General features: G+C 40.5%; 2 protein-coding genes across 3 annotated transcripts in view; both read left to right on the top strand.

Annotated features, from left to right (window-relative positions):
- The first annotated feature begins 275 nt into the window (after window positions 1-275).
- LOC126272002 (E3 ubiquitin-protein ligase PPP1R11) overlaps window positions 276-25099 on the top strand; it is a 70174-nt gene continuing 45350 nt past the window's right edge. Inside the window, exons 1-2 of one of the 2 annotated variants that reach the window (XM_049974490.1) lie at window positions 276-947; window positions 17425-17533. In XM_049974490.1, coding sequence (XP_049830447.1) covers window positions 870-947; window positions 17425-17533 — 187 coding nt within the window. In that variant the 5' untranslated portion in view covers window positions 276-869. The remainder of the gene's footprint in view (window positions 948-17424; window positions 17534-25099) is intronic. The other variant, XM_049974489.1, reaches the window with a different exon arrangement.
- On the top strand, window positions 955-11270 carry LOC126271997 (succinate--hydroxymethylglutarate CoA-transferase). The gene is made up of 2 exons (XM_049974480.1): window positions 955-2167; window positions 10846-11270. The coding sequence occupies exons 1-2, from the start codon at window positions 1091-1093 to the stop codon at window positions 11074-11076; spliced, it is 1308 nt and encodes a 435-aa protein (XP_049830437.1). The 5' UTR covers window positions 955-1090; the 3' UTR covers window positions 11077-11270.

Raw genomic sequence — 25099 nt, 5'->3', positions numbered from 1 at the left:
CTTATTTAATACCTAGATGCAACATTTTGTACTGATATGGTCCGGAATGTTTACAAAGGCTCAGTCGCCAGTGACGTAGATTCCAGACATTGATTCGTTGGAACGATACTGAGAAAATTTAGTTAGTCTACAAAAGAGACTGATTACTACTCACTTGTGCGTTTCATCTTAGAATATTGCTTGAGTATAAGGCACTCGTATAAGACTTACGGGGGGGGGGGGGGGGGGTCGTATAAGATAGGACTAACGGGGGGGGGGGGGGGGGGGGCTGAACGTGTAGAACGATGGGCGTCACGAAATGTCATAGGTTTGATTGACACACGTTACAGCATCACGAAAGTGTTGAAAAACCCGAAATGGAGAGGGGTGCTTTAAGACAGACTACAGTTCTACGAAAACCGACTTAAATCGTTTTGAGAGCTAGTGTTAAGTGAGGAATCTGAAGAAATCATTCATCCACCTTCGTAATGCTGCCTTATTGGCTGTGAAGACAAGATTAGACGAATTATCGCATACGCAGAGGCATTTAATCATTCTTCTTGCACTACATACGCAATTTCACGGAAAAAACTATATCATTTGGTACCAACCTAAGTACTTGCAGTTCACACAGTTTACAGCGGTATGCACCTTTTATATGTAGTATAACAGCAGAGACACATGTGTTGTGTCACTTGTTCACTGACAGTGACCGGCAGTGTTTGTATATAATATGTCAGATAGTGTTTGTTTTTTAACGACGATAATCTTTGGCGAAAGTATTTTTGTGGTGTCGGCAATGTACAGTTGTTTACGTTTGATACGTGCTACGACGAGTGTGTTTTGATTGTATGGTTAGTGCTGACTAGGTTTTCCTGAAGAGTGCCACTATGACAGAGCAAACTCGTTCTGCTACGCCCGCTGAAGCCACTGTGACACTGGTCGAAAGCGAAGAGGATATTCAGCAGGTATGACCGTTATCTGTGTACCGTCTCTTGCGTAAGGATTATTGCATTTTACGACTTGTTTGAGGAATCATTGCTTATCTTTCCACTTTAAGCGTTGCGATTTTTTAATGTAATGTAAGAAGGAGTCTTACATCGATATAAAAATGCTATTTCGGATTGGGAATTTGATAAAAACTCGCATCTTTTTGAACCACTGCAATTTCATCTCGTTAAATTGCAAAAAATGTTATGCAGATGTAGTGAGTAATAAGGCAGGTCCGTTGGATGGCATCAGGGTACTAGATCTGTCGAGAATAATAGCGGGTCCATTTTGCACAATGATTTTAGGTGATCTGGGAGCGGAAATTATTAAAATAGAGAGACCTCAAATCGGGGACGAGTCGCGGAACTGGGGGCCTCCTTTTATCAAAGGCACTAAAGAATCTTGCTACTTCCTTGCTGTTAACCGCAATAAAAAGAGTGTATGTGTTGATTTAAAATCTCCCAAAGGCCAAAAGGTTATCCATGATCTTGCAGCTAAGTGTGACGTTTTAGTTGAAAATTATGTACCAGGAAAACTAAATGAATTTAATTTAGATTATGACACAATCAAGCATGTAGCGCCCAAGCTGATTTACTGCTCTATTACTGGATATGGCTCAGAAGGACCATATAGTAAAAGACCAGGATATGATGTAATAGCTGCATCTGTTGGGGGACTAATGCATATAACTGGACCACGCGGTGGAGAACCGTGTAAAGTTGGTGTTCCAATGACAGACATGGCTACAGGTTTGTATGCTCATGGTGCAATTATAGCAGCATTATTCCAGAGAGGTCGCACGGGTTTGGGACAGAAGATAGATTGTGACTTGTTATCTACTCAGGTTTCGTGTCTAATTAATGTAGCAGCAAACAATTTAAATGTTGGTTTGGAAGCAGAACGCTGGGGAACAAGTCATTCAAGCATTGTGCCCTATGAATCATTTCCTACATCTGACGGATGTTATATAACAATTGGTGCTGGTAGCAACCAGCAGTTCAAAGAGCTTTGTGAAAAATTGGATTTGCCACATTTAGTGGTAGACGAACGATTCTGCAACAATGAGATGAGAGTGAAGAACAGGAAGATATTAATAGAAACGCTGAGAAATCGCTTCAAAGAGAAGTCGTTGGAAGAATGGTGTGCATTGCTTCAGGATTCATCATTTCCAAATGGTCCAATCAACAGTATTTCCAAGGTGAGTGTTCATTCCATGTTTGCATAGAAATGTAATGATATTTCATGAATTCCTGAAGTTGATTGAATTTAGTGAAAGTAGACCTTAATCTAGGTATTGCAAGCTGTTCTTTAGTATGTAATGGCCAGAGAGCATTATCCAGGTGATGTATTTCTGCAGTTGCAGTATAAAGTATCATTTTCTTGTCTTTTGAATCGGCGCAATTGGTTGGTTCATTTGGGGAGGATACAAACCACAAGGTCATTGGTCCCAGGATGGAATTTACGAATGCTGTTGGAGAAAGTGGAATTGATAGCAAAGAAGGATTTTTTGAGGTACCAATGTTAATACAGGAGAGAATTTGGGATATTCTAGAAATTGATCAACATTATCAGTCCATGAGAAAAATATTTTTTTACTATTAGTGATCAGGTCAATTGTATTTATGTAACTCAGTGTATTGAAGGAATGTAGTGTTTGCAGTTCTTTGGTAAAGAAAGAAACATATTGAAAAAGCAAGAAAGTATGTGATTTTGCATGATAAAAAGTAAACTACTCCAAGCTTTATTTAATGGAATAAAATCAGTTAAAAATGCTTAAATAATTCTAAACATTAATGTTATGTAACGTAAATTAAAATTTGTAGGGGTTTGTGCTTTAAATATTCGTTTGAAGATAAGGGTCCCAGAGACCACACCTTGTAATATACATTACAGAAAAGTAGCCTCATGAGTTAATTGTTAAAAAGGAAGGCCACGGATAAGAGGGAACTGCCTGCTTTGAGGATAAGAGGAGAAGAAGGAAGGGTAGTTCAGCAGAATGAGTAAGTCAAAGTTAATACTTGTACATTGGTAAGCACTGGATCGGCTTCAGTCCAGAGGTAACAGACTGTGAACTGAATGTAGAGTACAAGGAGAACAAAGATAAAAAAGTAAAAAGCAATCAAGAAATCAATTAAATAATACAGAATAAATTAAAAAAAAACACGCTAAAAGAGAGGGAATTGTATATTAATAAATGCCTGTATCAGAATGCAAAGATATGTTGGAGGACAAGGTCCAGTCTTCAGAGTTCATAGAAAATAGTATTGGGTAGGAGAATCCAAATAGCATGTGTGACGTGGCAGGCACAGAGTCCCCTTGAGCCACCATGATAGAGCGTGGTCACCATCGAATTTTGGGTGTCTGCAAGGTTCAGTTCTTCTATGTTGGTTCATCTGCTCAACCAGCTTAGTGGCAGTCATTCCTATATAAAATACTGTACACTTGACAGATGTTAGTTGGTAAACAACATGCATGATTTCCCACATTGTTATGTCTTTGATACTCAGGATTTACCAGTGATTGGCTGAAGAAAGTGCTATCGTGCATTATTAGACAGACTTTAGAGTGGTAGTGATGGCAGAGGTAGGAGCTGCGGGATATATACAATGATAAGGAAATGTCGTAAGCTTTATCAGTGATGTTACAGAGGTTAGAGATTGACAGAAGGCAACGGTAAGTGGTGTGGGGAGGCTGTCATTGAGAGAGAGGATTTCATTTCAGGTATTGATGAGAGGGAGTCATAGCCTTTATACTTTTTTATGAAAATGATACCTATTCCTGTGTCCACATTGGATCTATATGAGTATCAGCTAGTTTATGACCACTTCCTTGAAGTATTTTTTCCCCCTGTCTTCTGTGGTTTTTTTGGTTTTGAATATCCAAGTTACATAATTTTCTTCCTGGCACATGAGAGATTTGAAACAAGTAACAGTTAAATTTGTTTTGTTTTCCAGTCCCTATATTCCAATCTGTATGTAGAGCACTATTCTTACGTGAAATAATTATTAAGTGGCAGGGATTACAATCAGATGGGTGCTGGTGAATAGTAGTCAGCAGCTTGTAGAATATTTGTGTTACAGTATCCTTTTACAGAGTTTCTTTTCCACTGGAGTATTATATGTAAATTTTGCACCATTTCTCCAACATGAGAAATTGCTTATGTTTGTTAGCACTATAATAGGATAAAGTACAATCTGTTAAAATTAAAAATGTTCCACATTCGTACAGGTAAAAGTATTGTTCAGACCTAGAATAAATGTCATGTAAACATACGTTTAGTAACAACAGGTAGTTGAGATGTGGGTAATCCTGTCATGTGATAACCATTTAGCATTTGAAACTGCAGGGAGGTCCCAAGTGGTACCACTATTTTTATGAATAATTCACTTCTCCTTCTCAAAGAATCAAGTTGCATGAATACATGGGAGATTCATTACTGTAATGTGTCCAATTATGCCAGAATCATTAAATGTCCGTATAACTAGAAATCAAGTAGATGAGTCAATTTAATGGGAAGGCGGGTCGACCGAAGCGTCTGATCCCACCCGTCGGCTTTGACCCGTGACATAAGGCTGTTGTGATGTGTGATGTCACGACGGCGCGGAATTTAGTTTGTGAAAGTGGCGTGTTTGTAGGTGTCGTTTTGATGCAATCGGTGGTGCTCTCAGGTGGTGTGTTAGGTGATGTTTTTGGTTTAGTTTTCGAGTGTGGTGTTGTGTGGGAATTTTGATAAATTGCTTTTTCTGTGTATTTGGTAGGTATGGATATGACTGGCATGGTCAACAGTTTTCAGTTGTCGGCTATGATGGGGGACAGTGTGTTGTCTCTAATAAAATTTCTTCAACTATTCGGATTTTTGGATGAAGTCGTGAAGAGTTCAGTATGTTGTGAAGAAATGAGGCTTACTTAAAGTTCCGGCGTCTCGGACAAGGGATGGCTGTATGTGGAGATGTCATAAGCATAACAGGCCTAGGGAAATGTTCGTTCACAATGTGTGGCTGTGAATGTTGGTATTGGTTTTTGAGCTAAATAGGTCAAGGAAGTGTTAGGTCCTAATTTATGGGATCAGGAGCTGCTGTTGAGCTACATATGTAAAGGGAAGTGTCCGATTCCAGATGATATTGTAATTTGGGGGGTTCTGTGATGTTGGTTTTTTTCGTCGTTTTGTAAGGTGGTGGGTGTCTAAATTTGTTTATATTTAGTTTGTTCGTACCCAAAAACCCCCTATTTCCCGCACTTGTCCCGTTAGTGTCATTAGGCTTTTTGTGGAACATGTGTGTGTTGGTTTTTCAATGTATTTTCGTCCTCATAATGGGTACGTAACGACTCGCCATATTTGAATCGTGGTTTGTGGTCGTTTCTGCCATATTTGTGACGTCGTGGGTCAAAGCAGACGGGCGGGATCGGACGCTTCCGTATTTCCGGGAAGGCTATACTAATGGCCATCCTTGGCCAATGAATCACTCATTACATTATTAGGTTGGTGTGATGTGTAGGAATTGGTCTGGTGAATCAGACCTGTAACATTTCTGCAAGAGTAATGCTCTTCAGTAATGTGGGTAATTTGTTATCGTATTATATGGGCTGTAAGATGCTCCTTAATTTTTAAGCATTTTTTTTAAAATAACACTTTTACCATTCTTATTATTAGATTTCAAAGCCAGACTAAAAAAAAAAAAATACTTTTAAAACCCCTGAAAATCGCCATCTCCAAGTTTTGACTGTTTTGTATTCACTCCTCTATTTGCACATTTCGTCTTCCTCATTTTTTTCAGTTGCTCTTTACTGGCTTGCCAGACAGAAATGGTATTCATCATTTTGATGTGCAGCTCCTTGTATTGGCCGTGTTTGCAGTTAAAATCCAAAGAAATGGTATTTTCTGTTGGTGGAGGGCTTAAATGCTGCTCTGTTTCCATATTCTTTTGCATATGATAGTACTTTCAATTTATAGCCCATGCCATGTAAATACCTTTCATTTTTTTCTATTATGAAACTAGCTACTAATGAAGATATTGTACTGTTGCCGATCACACAACTCACTTTTTGTTAAATTTCATTAGCGTCTTAGACTGCAGTGACTCATCATAGGCTAGACACTGTTCTGTATTTGTGACGACAGGTGAGAGGGAGACAGTGTTATCAAACTTGTGAACCCCACAACTCATGTTCGTTGCTGCGGTGCACTGCTCAATTGAATCCATTGTTGCCAAATAGTGATAGGTTTCCCGCAGCATTGAATATACACTAAAGAGCCATAGAAACTGGTACACCTTCCTAATATAGTGTAGTGCCTCCATGAGCATGCAGAAGTGCCATAGCACAATGTGGTATGGACTCAACTAATGTCTGAAGCAATGCTGGAGGAAATTGACACTGTGAATCCTGTAGGGCTGTCCATAAGAGTATGAGGGAGTGAAGATCTCTTCTGAACAGCATGTTGCAAGGCATCCCAGATATGCTCAATAATGTTCATGTCTGAGGTGTATGGTGGCCAACGGAAATGTTTAAACTCGGAAGAGCATTCCTGGAGCCATTCTGGATGAATGTGTGTCGCATTGTCCTGCGGCAATCACCAGAGTCTGTCAGAATGCATAATGGATGTCAATGGACGCAGGTGATCACACAGGATGCTTACGTCACCTGTCAAGAGTCGTATCTAGATATATCAGGGGTCCCATATCACTCCATCTGCACATGCCCCAGGTCATTACAGGGCCTCCAACAGCTTGAACAGTCCCCTGCTGACATGCAGGGTCCATAGATTTGATGAGGTTGTCTCCATACACTCACACGTCCATCTGCTCGGTACAATTTGAAACGAGACTTGTCTGACCAGGTAGCATGCTTTCATTCACAAACAGTCCAATGTTGGTGTTGATGGGCACAGGCGAGGTGTAAAGCTTTGTGTAGTGCAATTGTCAAAGTACATGAGTCGGCCTTTGGCTCTGAAAGCCCACATTGATGATGTTTTGTTGAATGATTCGCACACTGACACTTGTTGATGGCCCAGCATTGAAATCTGCAGCAATTTGCGGAAGGGTTGCACTTCTGTCATGTTGAACATTCTCTTCAGTCATCGTTGGTCCCAATCTTTCAGGATCTTTTTCTGGCCACAGCAATGTCAGAGATTTGATGTTTCACCGGGTTCCTGATATTCACAGTATATTCATGAAACGGTTGTATGGGAAATCCCACTTCATTGCTACCTCGGAGATGCTGTGTCCCATCGCTCATGCGCTGACTGTAACACTATGTTCAAACTCACTTAACTCTTGATAACCCGCCACTGTAGCAGCAGCAACTGATCTAATAACTGTGCCTGAGACTTGTTGTCTAATGAATCCCTTGCCAACTGCAGTGCTGTATTGTGCCTGTTTACATCTCTCTGTATTTGAATACACAAGCCTATACCAGTTTCTTTGGCACTTCAGTGTAGATATAACAACTGCTCATTGAGAATTGACTATGTAACAATGTGATTGGCAGCTCCAACAGCACACTTGTTTAAAGATCATATTGCTTCTTGCAGCACTTCCTAGACAATATGTAATGTGTTCACTGTGTTAAGACTGCCAATATCCTTTGCTTGTTGCAAATAGTCTCATGTTTACAAATTGCTTGAATGTGCTACTGAGTATTTGAATGCCCAGCTGAATATTTTTTTTTTTTTTTTTTTTTTTTTTTTTTTTTTTTTTTTTTTTTTTTTTTTTTTACAAAGAAAGTGGCACTGTGGTCGCTGTTAGGCAAACATGAAACAAGCCTCTCATTTGGCCAAACCATGTCTGCCATTTCTCACAGGGAATAATAAGACTTCATTGCAAAATGCCCATTATTAACACTGCAAGGAATCACTAATAATTTTCTGAAACCAGCCATGTCAGTATGCCACAATTACTGATGGGAGAGACAGTTGCACATGTCATGACCAAGGTCATCACCACAGTCAGTGGACTAAATATTGAGCAAACTCAGCCAATTAGAAATGAGCAGTGTGCTTCAGTTGGAAGATTACTGACTACTGCATATATTTGGCGCACACAAAACCACCAATATGTTGTTGTATGTTTCCATCCAGGCATAGTCTGATAGGTGTCTATTTTGTCTAGTTTTTTACTATATCAACTCTTGCAAGACTATGGAACAATTTTTAAAACACTTTGTTTCATCCATCACAGTACCCTTTTTTAAGGTGTAACTGTATTTATTGGATACTGCTTTCTATTGAATGTCATCTACAATTTTATAGAAATGTTCAATACCAAACAACCACTTGTCCACCAAGAAACAATGTAATGTAGCAACTACATTAACTCTACCCTCTCTGTTTTTCACTTTCAACTTCATTTAAAAACTTAAGAATAATATTTATACTAATAAAACCGTAAGGGCTTTACCCACAATTAAACTGAAACAATTCTTGCCAAATGTAACCTGACATACATTGTTTTATTTGCTTTCTTGTCCAGAGAGACATAAAAAAGAGAACTCTGATGACATTGGGCAGGCGTACCGGTACATCAGAACGATCTATGTAGAAGGCTCTAAGTCTCACAGAGTGGGCAGATGCACTAGCTGACATGGCTTGAAGTTTTAGGGAGTGACAAGTGTGTAGTAAAGTAAAAATCTTCTAGTAGTTTCTAGAACCAATCCAGCATAGGAATACCTTTCAAGTAGCAGGAAAGCCTGCAAGATTGATACTTCTGCAGGCAACCCCCATATGACTTTGATGTGCGACATTGCGGGTTATCGTCATCGGGATAAAATAGTCCCATTTATTCTTAGTCCCTCAGGCTAAGAAAAATATAATTTAAGGTAATTGATGATAGTGCTTGAGAAAACTGCGTCCTCTCGTACATTTCTTATTCTTTCATTTAGCTTATGATTTGAGTGATTACCTGATTACTGATCCACATGGAGGTATAGGTACCGTGGAGGTGGTGCCAGCTGAGGGGTTGGCGCACTCTATCCAGAGGATCGTTTCTGGGCTGTCACTGAGGCCAGACCCATATCTGACTGCTCTGCTAAAATGTTCAGTCTGTGTAGTCATTACGTATTTTCAAAGTACAAAAGCTTTCCAGACACTGCTCTGAGTGTCTGGAACAGCAATTGATTAATGACAGGGTATTCTACTATTAATAGACACCAGTAAATGAGTGCGTGGGGAAGTGACTTTGATTATGTGACATAAAGTTTCATTAAACTGTGACAAACTCTAGAACATTGATAGAATTGTGTACCATAATCAGTATGTTGGCTCATCATCATCTGTAAATGATCTAATGCATGCGTGCTGATGTGAAATTCCTATATGTCTTCAAAAGTACAGCATGTAAGATGCCAACTGGTTGTGTGTGTATAAAAGAATCCCAATTCAGTGTTTCATGTTTGAATGTGTAGGCAAGTGAATGCAATTGTAATTTCTTATTACAAGACCCACGTGGTGGTGCAAAATTAACTATTTACGATTACTCTGAATGAAACCAATATCCTAATTCTGTTTGTTTCCAGTATAGACAAATTATTCTAGAGGTGGCTAATGTATATCAAATTTATCAGAGTTGTGGGGTCTAATTCATAGTGAAGAATAATATGTACGTGAATAATGGTTGTGTCATCACTTGGCGTGGAAGGGAAGACGTTAGACTGGTGCCCTGTCATTCATGTGTTCTCAGATTCAACAATAGGTACCAAATACTACTGTAATAGCAATCTCTTGTAGATGTAACATGTGCTCTCTTAGAGGACAATGCTCCTCTCAATTACATTTCAGTTCTCATGGTAGATCCATTTTCTTATTTACAACAAACCTTTCCATTTCCACAATTACTTTATTTTTTTTTTCTTCCCACAAGAGGTTACAGTGAGTGCGTCAAGAGCAGAACTGTCTTTGAAGGCAACATATCTTCATGAAGTGTAAAGGTCTTGGTGTGTGGCGCTCACGACACTTAACAAACGTTAGGTGGCCATTGCTTGCTGCATGCTTTAATTTGTTTGACAGCCCTGATCTCAAGTGACTAATCACTGCCACTGATACATAGCAAAAACAATCAATTTTCAATCATATTACAGCATTTGGTTAAGGCCCCATGGTAGTCAACGCAATAATGTCTGAGTAACAAACATCTCCACTGAAGCTGCTAACTTCCAGCAGGACAATGTTTGTTGGTTATAATTTATTCGTCCAAGGATCATTTTACATTAATATGATTTGTCAGCTCAATACAAGGAAATTATAAGTTGTGTGTGCAGACATATAAAAATATGCATGTGCGTTTAATGAGCAGAGGACAGATGATTGACCTTGGACGTGTCAGTGAGGTAGAGCATGGACTTACATCTTCCATTTCAAGGCCAGAGTAACATTCAACTTACACCAAGGGTGCAATGTTCTTATGTTTGTACCTGTCTGGAACAATTTAGTTAGTTTAGTGTTTCAATGTTGTATGTCGTATTCCTATGGAAATGGAAGATCAGCTACCTGCATCATCTGACCTGAGACTGTCAGAACTACAAATTAAAGAGTAAACTTCTTTCAGTTTTCAAACCATGTCTATTTGAAAAGAATTATTGAATTTGTAAATAAAATAGAAAGAAACTTCCACATGGGAAAAATATATTAAAAACAAAGATTCCAAGACTTACCAAGCTTTCCCGCTTGGTAAGTCTTGGAATCTTTGTTTTTAATATAATGAATTATTGAATTTTCTATAACTGTCACTGATCGTTAAATTCTAAAGATGGTGATGGATACATCTGTGAAACATCTGAGAATTTTGAGTTGAAGTGGCTTTGAAAAATGAGGAGTGATATTTTTTAATGCTGTCACAAAATATTTGGAGGAAATGTTCTGAATTAGTGTTGCATCTAATGTTCCAGGTCATGGATGATCCTCATATCAAGCATATTAACCTGATAAAAGAAATGGAGCATCCATCGGGTGAGAAGATAAGACTAGTGGGTCCTCCAGTGAAATTCAGTGACTGCAGAAATGAAGTTAGCCTTCCACCACCTTTCTTAGGTCAACACACATCTGAAGTTCTGAAAGAATTATTAGATTATTCTGATGTTGAAATTCAGTCTCTGCAGAATTGTGGGGCAATTAGCTGATTGTGGAGACTATCAAAGAAAGCAGACAGACAGTACTCATGTAAGAACTGTGTTAGCTGTTTAAAAGTGTTTGTTCATATTTTGTGCAATGATCCATATTTGTTTTGTATATAAAATGTTGTAGGTAATGGGATGTCTCATATAATGTAAAAGTGTATGTAAAAAATATAAGAATAAATGTATGTCATAAATAACTTAAGATCTTATTTTTTCCATCCTCTCATTGTGAGACATTCAGTAAAGTATTCTTGGAAGTTTGTGTAGAGCAGCCTTACTAAAGAATATTGTATAATCTCTCTCTCTCTCTCTCTCTCTCTCTCTCTGTCTGTGTGTGTGTGTGTGTGTGTGTGTGTGTGTGTGTGTGTGTGTGTGTGTGTCCTCTCACCCTTCCCCCTTCCTCTCTCTCCCTCCTCCCCCCCCCCCCCCCCCCCCCTTTGCATGTGCAAGGGGGAGGGCCAGGACAGATGGATCCTATTCAAATTAAAATTTGTATGTTAGACATGATACATTCATGCCAAAGGAATGTGAACCAAAGTTATAATATTGTCATGTAGTGTACCAGTTAACAGAGCAGAGACCTCAACAAGAAAAACGTAACACTTCACACTGAAAGCGCAAGTGTAAAGCACACGCAAAAGTACGTGTGGAGCTGAAATGCTTGCTACAACAGAATGCAAACAATAGATCACTACTCACCACACAGTTGAGGTGTTGTCACAGAGGAACAATGAAAAAGAATACTACAAATATGTAGCATTTCAGACAGTCCTTCCTCAGTAGTAGAACTTTCTCATATTCACTTAACTCTCACACAAATGGCCACTGTTTCCAGGTTCTAAGGTTGAATGTTAGCACCCAGACAGTAGCGATCTGTGTATGTATGTGTATTCTACTTCTGAGGAAAGACACTGAAACCTTGTATATTGCTAGAATTCTTTTTCTTTGTGCCTGTCTGTGACTCGATGCCTCATTTATGTGGTGAGTATCAATCTGTCCTTTCTGTATTGTTGTTGTTCCCTCCTGTGCGCCTTTTTAAATGTACATTGCTGCACGAAGCATTCTAAATGTTTTGTCAGATCATCATGGTCACTGTGATTTGCTTCCATCAAGATACTGTAATTGTTGGACAGGTCTTGTATTGGAAATCCGTAATGGCAGTCTGTGCCTCAGGTCTATGACAGGATTTCTCTGTGCTTTTGTCTCATTGTACGATTATCATGTATGTTCTATGAGGAATGGCATAAGGTTTAGTACAGAGCCAAGCACATGATGATAATTTTTCTGATAGCATGCCCTTGTGCTCAGGTGAAAATATCGTCACTAAGTTACAGGAGTTGTAGCTTACAGGTTTGTCTTAGGTATTGTAATATTCATTGATTCTTATCCTAGGTGTCCAAGGTTCATGTGTACCCAGATGCTATGCATCTTCAGTTCTATTGCTGACCTGTTTGCTGTAATCATCTTCAGCATTGCCAGGTTGAAATGGAATCATTGTTGTTTGTTTCTCATCTGTGGATTAGGAAAAAATGGTATGTTATCTCTTGTGCCTTTCATCTTCTATGTTGAACACAAATCTCATGAGAGGCTGTATCAAATTCTAATATCTCTGGTTGTTATCGTGCATCAATAGCATATGCACCATTGTCTCATTAAAATGTTCCATATGGCCTTGTGTCTGTGGGTGGTAAGCAGTTCTACAAAGAACCTGTTGATTCCCAAACTGTAGACAGTCAGTACAGACTGTAGTGGTTGAGGTAATTGGTATAAGCTATTATCAGTTGATTGTTATTAGTAGTCTTTGAAATCAACCTCATGTTTGAGGAGGATATGCTTCCTAAGAAAGTCAGTCGTGCTCTGCTAATGTGATGTGAAACCATATTTTCCACCTCTGATGTGGTGATTTGAATGCAAATACTTTGATCATTTGTCTTCCTGTTGTGTGAGCAGTGTAATTTGTGGAGACTATGGGGTGCCACTTCAGAAAATACCCCATGTGCGCAATCATTCTGTGTCAATTGCAGAGACCACCACCATCCATGATCCCCTATATGTACTACCCTAATCAAAGAAATGGTACTGAATTTTGCCACAACTTGAGTATGTATAACCTCCAGTTCCTCTACATGGACATTTGGTAGCTGTTAGAGTAATTTAGCACTTTAGCAAGGAAGGCACTCCCCCTCTTGTAGTTCCTGTGTTATACTCTTCAGGGACTTCCCCCGTACCCAACCAAAGAAGCAACATTGGCCCCCTGCATCTACTTGTGGCAGGGGTCCCTTTAGGGAAACCTCTTGCAAGAAATTTACAGACCAGTGATTCTACACCAGCCAGTGGTTGAAGGAGCTATGGACAACAGGTCCCAACACTGCTCATTCCTCTTCAGTTGCTACCACTGGAGCAGGTTAGCCCTCACAAGAGTCTATACTTTAAAGTAGTTAAAGAGGAAAAGAATTATTGGGAGAAGGTTACACCTGTGACCACAGAGGTGCCAAATCCCCCCAGACCGTCATATAAAGAAGCTATGCTCATAGATGTTGTTCCACCGGCATTAGTGACAGACAGTGATTCTGGGGCATGACTTGTCTCCATGGCCCCATCGTGCCTAATCAGGACATCCTTATCATGATAATTCAATGGAATTGCAATTTATGGTACTGTCACCTGCCAAAACTACAACAAATATCCTGTTCTGTATTCTGTGATGCTCTCCAAGAAAATCCTTTCTCTAATAACCACTCACTAGTAATTTGAAGTTACTGCGTCTTCTTTCAGAATTGTAGCATCTGGAGGGGTTGGTATGTTCATTCATACAGACGTCAGCGAGTGAATTTCCCTCTGTATCACATTGGAAACAATACCAGCGAAAGTGCAAATGCCTCCAGCGATTCCCATTTGTAATGATTGTTTAACACATGGGAGATCGCCATCTTGATCCAACAAATCTCCAGTAACCCCCACTCCCCCACCCTTCCCTCCGCACTTTTACTACTTGGGGATCTCAATGTGCACCACCTCATGTGGGGGAAATGGCACATCATCTGGGAGGGATCTTCTGATTGATCAACTTATTTGTGATCTTGAGATGTCTCTCCACAGTGAAGGTACCTCCATCGCTGGGCAATGTTAATCAAAAAGTTAACTTCGCTAGTTGTTAATCCATTACTAAATATGTTAACTCTGTTAAACATTAAAGTGTTGCTTTACAGGAGACTTGTCGCAAGTTAAAGTTAATTGTTAACTCATAATAGTAAAATTTATGTTGTGGATGTAGTGAAATGAACAAGTGAATCAAATGTATTGCAGTTGCTTAAATAAAGATATTTTGGTTGGGGAACTTTAGGTAGGACATAAAAATAAATAAAACAGTTTAATCATTTAATTTTATAATTATTTAGTTATCAAATTTTAAATGACAGAAGAATTGAAATACAGACCAATAAGGTGTAGTATCTTCAACATAAGGTTGATATTTCTCTTCATTTACGTAAGTATGTTAAAGTTTTCATCTGAGAGTGAGGCTCGTTTAGAAGACAAAATGTCTTTGCCCTCAGTAAAATGTTTTTCAATTTCGGTATTTGAGGGTATAAGAGTATTGTAATTCGTCCTTCTCTCTTTCTCTCCTCCTCTCGTGTCTCGCTCATCTCCAACTTCCTCTCCTTTCTGCCCTCCCCTCTTTTATTTATCTTATATTCTCTACCTTCTGAACATCTTTCACCTTGTCATGCAGCTGCTGAGTCATCTGTCGACAGACTTGCCTTCACACTATCCCACTACCCGCTTTCTTGCCTCGTGCATGATTTCCTATTCCCACCCCACCTCTATTGGGTGCCTATGTGGTTGTGTGTGTGAATGTGTGCACATTCACTAGAAAAAAGAGCCAGAGCTTACAAACTAGTGAATACTGTTTTCTCTTATTTGTGTATGTACCACACATCAGTCCTCCACCACTCCATCAAAAAAAAAAAGACACACACACACACACACACACACACACAACAGAGAGAGAGAGAGAGAGAGAGAGAGAGAGAGAGAGAGTGAGAGTGAGTGAGTGGAGCTTTCCTAATTACATATTTTCACTTAGTAACTTAAGTTGGTGTTGAAGTGTTTCTTCAGTTTCAGAGAGGACTAACTGTATATACAGTGTGAAAAAGTGTACATGTGTCTGTAGATAATAAATTACTGGCTGCTGATATATTCTGTGTAAGTCATAGCAACTGTTTAAGTAAATACAATAGTATGGCTTCACAGGAAATTCTACAAAGTAGTTCCACTCATATTTAACAGGAAATAAAAGATGTCAATGGGAAAATATCCTGTATCGAGGTGGCAGTCTTCTTCTGAGTGAGAATTGATTATGTGTAGTGTCCCACAAAGTTCCATCATAGGACCCTTACATTGTCTTGTGTGTGTTAATGACTTTTCAAAAGTGATATTGATGGAGGCTAAGTTTTGAGAGGATATAAACATGGAAGAGAATGTAATTGTAGAAAGAGCCATTAATGAAAGTTTAATAGGCATTATTGAATGGTTTGTAACCAATACACTGCCTTCAAACATGGAAAAAAACACACTGTATCCAGTAAAGAATTTTTCTATGGTTGCCACACAACCCATGCACAAAATATGATGATGGTTTAATTCTTGGAATAGAAACATGATATTAAATTCAGTTGGGAGAAGCTTACCGTAGAATTGCTGGAACACCTAAACAAACCCTTGTTTACATTGTGAATGTTGTCCTGCATAGGTCTGATAAACATAAACTAGCTGGCATAATCTACTTACCTTCATTATGGAATATCATATGATACAATATTTTGGGGCAACTCTCCAGACAAAGCATTCATATCCTGAGTCCAAAAGAGTGCAACATTTTTATTTGTAGTATGACTTCAAGAATATCTTGCACAAGCCTATTCAAGAAATGTGTATATTAACCATTCATTCCCAACTTGAACATTTTTTTTTTTAATGATAACAGGCACGAATCAAGGCAGTTGAATAGATTCAGCCTTTCTTGACTTATGAAAAGCATTTGACTCTGTATCACACCAATTCTTACTAACAAAACTGCAATCATATGGGGGGCAACAAATGAAATTTGTGACTAGACTAAGGAGTTCTTTAAAGGGAGGATGCAATATGGAGAGTCGTGCACAGAAGTATAAGTGCTTCAGGCATGCCCAATGGAAATGTCTTCAGACACTTGCTGTTCATGTTGATCCGTCTGACAATGATAATGATAAGCTCATACTTTTCACAGATTATGCCATTATCTGTAATGACCTATTGTTTAAAAAAATGATCAAATATTCAGCCAGAACTTGATAATATTTCACAGTGGTGCAAAGATTGGAACTTACTTTAAATGTTCAGAAATTAATGCATAAAAAGAAGTATTCTGCGGCTGCAACACCAGTAGGTGACAGTTGAACAGATGACACCTCATACAGATACCTTGTGCAATAGTTTGTGGGGATATGAAATTGAGTGTTCCCACAGGTTTAGTCAGGTATAAAATGGGTGGCAGGCTTCTTTTCATTGTAGGATACTGAGGAAATAGTCAGTATATAAACAAGACCTCCACATCACATGGCTCTAACAGGAAATATTGGACATATTCAAAGAAGGGCAACATGAGTGATCACAGGTTTGTTTGAGTCACAGGAGAGAGTCGCAGAAGTACCACAAAATGTGAAGTGGCAGACACTTGAAGATAAATACCCCAAGCAGACACAAGCTAATGAATGTTGTCTACACTGTTAGAAGATACTTTAAAATCTTACCGTCAAGCCTCTTCTTTCTTTCTTTTAAATTTTTTTTATTTTTATTTTATTTTATTTTTTTTTTTTTTTTTTTTTTTTTTTTTTACGATGAATGAAAGGATACTTTGTGTTTGGAAATAATCATGAAAAAAGAAACTAGTTGTAGCTGCACTGCCAAACTTGGCTGGTGCTGTCTAGATGCACAACTACTTAAAGCTTTTAATTAACTAACTATGTTATAACAAATTATGCACACAGAAACTATCATTAAATTTCATTTTTGAATGTATTCAAATGTTTCTTCTCTGTCACTGTCGTTACTTAACGTATCCCTCATAAAGGATTTTCTTGTACAACATACAAAATATTTCATCATTTTGTCTTTAAAAATAAGTCACAGATTTAATCGTTGTGGTATTGTTTGACTGGTTATGAAGTTCCCTGTGTTTGTTTCTTATGGCCAAGTACCTCTAATTGCTAATACTGACATGAAAAAATACCAGTTTCAAGTGTCAAACATTAGTTTGCTAAACTAAAATTTTACAAATAGTGACACACTGTAATTTATGCATTCTTTTCTAAGGATGTTCCTACACTTCGACTAAGACTCCGAAAACCAAAGCCTAAGAAGAAAGTTCAGTGGCGGTCTGGAACAGTTGATAATGAACATTTGAACAAGAAGAAGTCAAAATGTAAGCACTATTATCACATATATAAAACTCCCACTGTTAGCAGTTATTGTCAAATAAGTAAACTCTTTGTCTGATTACTAGCCATTAATTTGTAGTTAGTTTTTATTTTTGTTTGATACATTTTGAATTTTTGATAGTACTCATATAGCTAAAAAATAACAAAATTTCTAATATAGTTTCAAATTTTTCTTTCTGAAATATTCCTTTTGTGTATTCAGATTCTGTTTGCTAATATTAAACTGTGGAGGCATGTGGAAACTATTGTTGCATTTTTCAATATATGAATTTGACTAACCCACTCTGATGAGCCAAAACATTATGACCATCTGCTTAATGGCGTGTTATTCCGCCTTTGGAACACTATACAGCAGCAGCTCTGCATGGCTTCAGTTCAAGAGTTCTTTGGTGGGTTTCTGGACGTATGTGGCACCAGATGTTTAAGTCCAGATCATGCAGTTCCCACAAATTATGGGCTAGGGTTTTGTGAGAGCAAAGTTGGCACTCAGTAGTGTCCTAGTTGTGCTCCAGTGGATCACAATAGGTGAATTGGTTTCCAGCACATCAGTGTGGCCATCACTATCATACTCCTCATGCTCAAGCATGAAGGGATGTAGGTGGTCCACAGTAATGTTCACATAAGCCACAACTCCACTGTCATGGTGCCTGCGATTACTACAAGAGGCGTCATGGAAGACCAGGTGAATTTTCTCCATAACGTAATGCTGATCCCATCAACCTATTATAATTCATCTAACCAGGCAACATGTTTCCATTGATCCACAGTGCAATCTCAGTGATCCGTAACTGTAGCAATCATAATTTACAATGTTGTTGTATCAGTGTGAGAAAACATAGGGGGATTGGCTTCTGCAGAGCCTCCTTTTCAGCAGTATGTGTTGAACGGTGTGCTCCAAAACCCTTGAGTTTGCACCAACATTGTACTCTGTCATCAGAACTGCCATATATCATCGTCTATTCTGCTTCACAAAATAGACAAGCCTCTGACTGCCACATTCTACAATGAGGTGTCGATGCCCGGCACGTTGTCACCTGCTCTTGGTTTCACTGTCCTCCAACCACTATCCATAGGTACTCGTGACAGTAGCATAAGTGAACAGCAAACAAGGATTGCTGTTGCCAGATGCTCGTTTTCAGGAGCTGAACTGTAACAATCTGCTCTTTGTTAAAGCTGCTTATGTCAGTGGATTTCTCCATTTACTGCCCATATCACTGGTAGAATGATTCCCCATTCATTTTTACTTCACAATGGTGATTATGTATTGGCTCATTGGTGGATGTGTGTTCAAAAAGTAAGGTGACTTTCTTATATTTTTATGAAAAAAATGTTTGTTTATTTACCAGTATTCATGCTGTTCCCTTCAAAGTAATCCACCTTAGATACGATACACTTGTGCCAACGCTTCTCCAAATCCTCAAAATACTTTTGTAGCACTTTTTGGTACAGCCTTGAGTACTTCCAGCTGTGCAGTTTTTATTTCCACTATCACTGAAAACCTTCCTCCTCTCATAGGTATCTTCAATCTTGGGAACAGGAAAGTCATAGGGGGCCAAATCCAGTGAATATGGTGGCTGAGGCATGATTGTTGTGTTGTTTTTGGCCAAAAAAATTCTCACAAACAATGATGAATGAGCAGGTGCATTGACGGGATGCAAAAACCATGAATTGTTTTTCCACAATTCCTGACACTTTTTGCGTATTGCTTCTCGCAAACGGTGCATAATGTCAAGGTAATACTCCTTGTTGACCATATGACCTTGAGGCGAAAGTTCATAACGCAGTACGCCACGGTAATTGAGAAAATCAGTGAGCAAACCTTTGACATGTGATCGAACTTGGTGGCATTTTTCGGTCTTGGCTCTCCAGGATGCTTCCATTGGGATGACTGGGCTTTGTTTTCAACATCATAACTGTAAACCCATGTTTCATCACCAGTTATGACCATTTTGAGCAAATCAGGATCATCATTGATGTCATTCAGGAGTTCTGATCAAAATTGAGAAGTTTTGGAACAAACTTCACTGACACACATCTCATGCCCAAAATACACGAAAAAATTGCATGACGCAAGCTGACCGATATTCCAACATCCTCAGCAACTTCTCGTACAATAATCTGACAATTTTCCAAAGCACTTTCTTCACTGCTTTGATGTTATCATCTGTTGTTGATGTGCTGGGGCGTCCAGAGCGAGGTTCGTCATTGGCTTCTTCTCGGCCATGTTGCAAGAGCTTGTACCACTTGCAGACTTTTTTTTTCCCTCATAGAGAACCATATGCCACTGTTAACATTTTAAGTGTTTCAGAGCACTTGATTACATTTTTCACACAATATTTGTTGCAAATTCTTTGCTCTCACTTTTTTATAATAATCGAAAATCATCACGCACACTAAAACAAGTCCAACTTTTCTATCTGTCAGAAACAAATGAAGTATGCTGCACACTTGAAAATGTGAACATACAATCAGGACATGTGTACCAACATAACAAAAAAAGCCCGTGCAATTTGAAAAGTCAGCTTACTTTTTGAACAGCCCTTGCATGGCTATCACAGATGAACTTGCCTTTATTGTACGAGGAAATCTCGAACAGCACTGACATTCAGACTCCAGGGCCTGATATAATCAGTTTCAGGTTCTATGCAGATTTTAACCATAAATATAGTAAATCAGAACACAAAATAAAGAAAAGCCAACCACACACCTATAGCGGATGGCTGTGCGGAGCATAGAAACACATAACACAAAACTGAATTCACCTCAACAGCCAGCTGTTGTGCCCTTACTATTCTTCTAGTAAAAATACACACATTAACACACACACACTCCTGTGAGCAGGGAGAGACTGATTATTGATGATGATTGATTATTGAAAGCAGTTCCCTAGGTTGATCAAGATGAGAAGGGAGTAGGGAAGGATGCAAGAAGAGTGCATTAGGATTGAGGCAGGTTTTTCAAAGATGACTCAGCAGCTGCACCACAAGATGAAGGGAGTACAGTGTGTTGAGGGTGGAAGGGATGTAGAAAGAAGGTGGGGGGGAGAGGGGGGGTTAGAATGGGGGGGGGGGGGAATTTATCATGGGGAGGGGGAGGGCAAGACTGATGGTGGAAGGCAGTGTACAAAGACGAGGATGGAGTGATGTGGACAGAAAACTCTCCTTTACCCTTCCTTTTCCCTTCGCTCTTCTGTCCACACTACTCTTTCCCCATCCACATCATGTACTGCTTTCTTCACCATTCTTCCTTCCCCCCACCCCCCTGCCCCGCCCCAGGAACCTCACAACCCTTTTGTGAGTTTGTCCTTGTCTACCAAAGGGCCCCAGCCTGTGTAGCATTTCTTCCTTTCTCTGCTGCATGCTTATACTACTACCACTATCCTTTTCTCCTTGTGCCTCTCCAGTGGATGGTTTTCATGGTGCTGACCCTGCTTCTGCCTGGTTTATGAATGGCCCTCAAATTTCCACTTCCAGCGTATTCTACAACTTTTTTACTAAACAAATACATGTTCTTCATTGTTGGGTTTGACGTGGCACCAATTTTCAAAATTCTCCAGAAGTGCTGATTGCACAGGGAAGGTTGCCCAATGTGGTGAATGCTCCATGTTTGTGCCTTTCAATCTGTGCACCCTTTGCTTTAATACGACAGTACACCCAAAACCCAGCACAGTAGCCATCCTTATGTGTGTGAGGTAGTCAAATACCTACATGATGGTACCCCCTGACTATGCAGGGATCTCACTGTTGGTGCCTGGGCAGATAGCTCCCTATGTAAGCCAGGGAGTATGTGCCCATTTTGACTGGAACATGAGGCTATGAACAAAGGGTTACTGGCCAGGTAGCTGTTGCTGAGGTAGGGTGGTGCCCATGGTGAGAGCCCCCATTCGGAGTGGGTGGCACAGTGGCATATCAATCACAAATCAAGCAGACAAAGCTATCTCCCGCTGGTGGCCATACGGCCCCAGCAGTCTGTATAAAAGGACAGTCCTCTTTCAGTGCAGAGAGGTACAACCCTAAAATGTTCCCTTCCCTGGCTACACCATGGGAGGAACGCAGGGCTAAGCAGCAAGCAGATCAATGCTAACTGCAGTACTCGTGGCTGACGGTGATTCTTTCTTGACCACCTAGCCACTGTTCTTTGTGGAGAACTTACAAGACAAGTTTGGCGAAGTGGCAGCCATCTCTTAAAGTGAAAAGTGGGTCAATGTTGATTAAAACGGCATCCCCCGCCTAGTCACAGGCACTGCTGACTTGTAACAAGCCAGGTGACATACCTGTTACTGTCATTCTCCATAACAGTCTAAGTTTAGTTCAGGGCATCATTTTCCACAGCCACCTGCTCTTAAAATCTGATGACGTGCTATGCACCAGCTTGGAGCGATGGAGTGTACACTTTGTCCGTTGTATGCATAAGGGACCAAAGGACAATAGGGTTGCTACCGGTGCCTTCATCTTGACATTTGAGGGTGAGTTATTACCTGAAGAGTTCAAGGTGATGATATACCAATGCAATGTGAAATCATGTGCGCCTCCCCCCCTCCTCATGCGGTGCTTCAAGTGCTTGAAATTTGTGAAGACATTTCTTCGTGCCACAACACTAGCTCCATCTGTAGAGATTATGGACAAGAGCTGCTTGCGAGCCCTCCTTGTTCATCTGCTCCCTGCCCCATGCCCCATCTGTGTCATTTGTGGAAAGCACCATTCTCTCTGCTGAGCAGGTTGCCCTGTTTTCCCGAGAGGAAAGAAAATACAAGAATACAAGACTCTGGACAAACTCAGTTACCAAGAGGTTAAGAAGAGGTAGAACGGCTTCCAACCAGCATATCAAACAATGCCATATGCTACAGCTACGACAACTTCACTTACTTTAGCAATGGTACTCCTGCCCGTTACACCTCCTACAGTGGGCCCTCAACCACGCCTGCCCCTGTGATTGTTGGGGTCTTCCGTCTTGCTGCTTCCCCCACAGCTACTTTGGGATCAGGAACATTGCTCCTCACCTCCCAGGGAGACACAAATCAGCTTTCTCGATCTTCTTTCGCCAGGAAGGGGTTCATCAAGCCGCTTTCTTCCATGATTTCTGCCAGTCTACAACTGGACACCAGCCAGTGGCTAAGGAGTCAAAGGCTGCTAGTCACAGGCTTCGTGATCATCATCTTTACCTGAAACTGATTCAGAGAAGCCCTCACAGTCATTGAAATCCTCTGAGCAGAGGAAAGACAAGAAAAAGTCCCCCAAGAAGAAGGATATCCCAGTGGCCCCCATACCATCAGATCCTGCTTGTTCCATTCCCATGGCCAAGGCGGAGATTCCGGCAGCCCCTGAAGCCCCAATTTGCACCACACAATGGAACCCGGAACCTGTGCATATTGATGCCATAACCCATCAACCAATGGTAACATGTAACCTGCCCCCATGGTTCCTTCATAGCCTTCCTGTACATCAACAACATTATTCTCCAGTGAAATTGTGGTTTTTTCCACTACCTGGCTGAGCTGTGTCATCCTGTAAGCCCGTCGCCTGCCTTATGCAATGCCCTTCAGGAGACTTGGTTCCCAGCAGTGCAGAACCCAGCTCTTCGTGGATACCGGGGATATTACGAGAATGACTATGATGGGCTGACCGGCAGAGTTTGAACCTATGTTCTAGACACACTATATAGTGAACTTGTGTCTCTTAATACATCTTAGGAGGCTATGGCTGTTTGAGTAGGGGTATTTCAGGATATTACAATTTCCAGTGTTTACCTCCCTCCTGATGGTGAAGTGTGTCAGAACATACTGTTCGCATTGGTTTCTAAGCCCCCCCCCCCCCCCCCCCCCCACTTCCAACTTTACTAATCCTGGGGGATTTCAATGCCCATAACCCTTTGTGGGATGGAACCTTGTCATTAGCTATGATGAAGAACTCATAAATTTACTGGCACAACTAGACTTTTGCCCCTTGAACACGTAAGCGTCCTCTAATATGGACAGTTATCACCCAATAAGTCTCACCAGTGTTCTCTGTAGTTACTTGAATGCATGGTGAGCTGGCAGCTGAGTTGGCTTCTTGAGTCTCGGGGTCTTCTGGCTCCGTTCCAGGTTGGTTTTCACCAAGGCTGTTCTACTACTGATAATCTGGTTTACATGGAGTGTGCCATGTGAGCAGCTGTCTTCATCATGTCCCTCTCTCTTCTAGTAGCCATCAGTGGTGTAGCATTAGCTGTGAGGTCCTCAGTATCACTGTCCTTGTATGCTGACGACTTTTTCCTCTGCTATTGCTCCTCTAGTGTGGGTGTTGCGGAATGTTGACTGCAAGGTGCCATACGAAAGGTGCAGGCACGAGCCCTCACCCATGGCTTTTGATTTTCGGTCACCAAGACTCGCATCATGCACAGCCAGAACATTACCTCAACAACCAATTACTCAGTGTGGTGGAGACTTATCGCTTTTTAAGACTGGTCTTTGATTCTTGATTGACATGGGTTCCCCATCTTCACCGGCCTAAGTGGGAGTGCTGGCTGAACCTTAATACACGTTGCTGCCTGATTAACACCAGTGGGGGCACAGATTGCACTACCCTTCTGCACAGCTTTACAAAGCCATGAGACAATCCTTCCTTGATTATGGGAATCTGGCATACGGTTCAGCATCACCCTCTGTATTGTGGATACTGCATCCAGTACACCACTGCAGGCTTCAACTTGCGGCAGGAGCCTTTCGAACTAACTCTGTGAACAGCTAACTCGTGGTGGCTGGTGTCCCTCCATTGCAGATCAGGCACCAACAACAGCTTGTCAATTATTGCTACCCATGTTTGCAGCTCTCCTAATCATCCAAACTACCATCTCCTCTTTCCAAACACAGTGATACATCTCGTGCAAAAGCGACCCTGATCAGGGATTATGATCACATTCCGCATCCGATCTCTGAAGTTCAGTTGTTTCCTCCTCCACCTGTACAGCTGTGTTGTACATCCCTCGACCACAACTTTTCTTCACCTATCACAAGATCTGAAAGACTCGGCTAATCCCATGGCCCTCCGCCACCAATTTTTCTCCATCTTTGGCACATCCCAGGGTTCAGAAGTAGTATACACTGATGCCTCGATGGTGGCTGGTCATGTAGACTTTGCTTATACTAATGTGGGACATACCGAACTGTTCTGCTTGCCGGATGGCTATAGTGTTTTCACTGCAGAGTTGGTAGCCATTTCTTGTACTCTTGGGCATATCCGTTCCTGTCCTGGTGGGGTTCCTTCTTATCTGCAGTGACTCCTTGAGCAGTTTGCGAGCTCTCAATCGCTGCTGCCCTTGCCATCCATTGGTCATTGCTATCCAGGATTCCCTGCATGCCCTTGAATATTATGGATGCTCAGTGACCATCATTTTGTCCCCGGGCCACTGATAGCCTGGTCAAACTGGATACCAGTAAACCAGCTCTTGAGAGCAGTATTCCAGAAATAGACCTCCATTTGGTATTACGCTGTCAAGTTTTAAGTGCATGGAATAATGGAATGGCTGATTCACCAAATAAACTACAGGTGATAAAGAAGATTACAAATCTGTGG

This window comes from Schistocerca gregaria, chromosome 5, assembly GCF_023897955.1.
Source record: "Schistocerca gregaria isolate iqSchGreg1 chromosome 5, iqSchGreg1.2, whole genome shotgun sequence".
Taxonomy (NCBI): Eukaryota; Metazoa; Arthropoda; class Insecta; order Orthoptera; family Acrididae; genus Schistocerca; species Schistocerca gregaria.
This window is presented reverse-complemented; position numbering and strand designations above follow the sequence as displayed.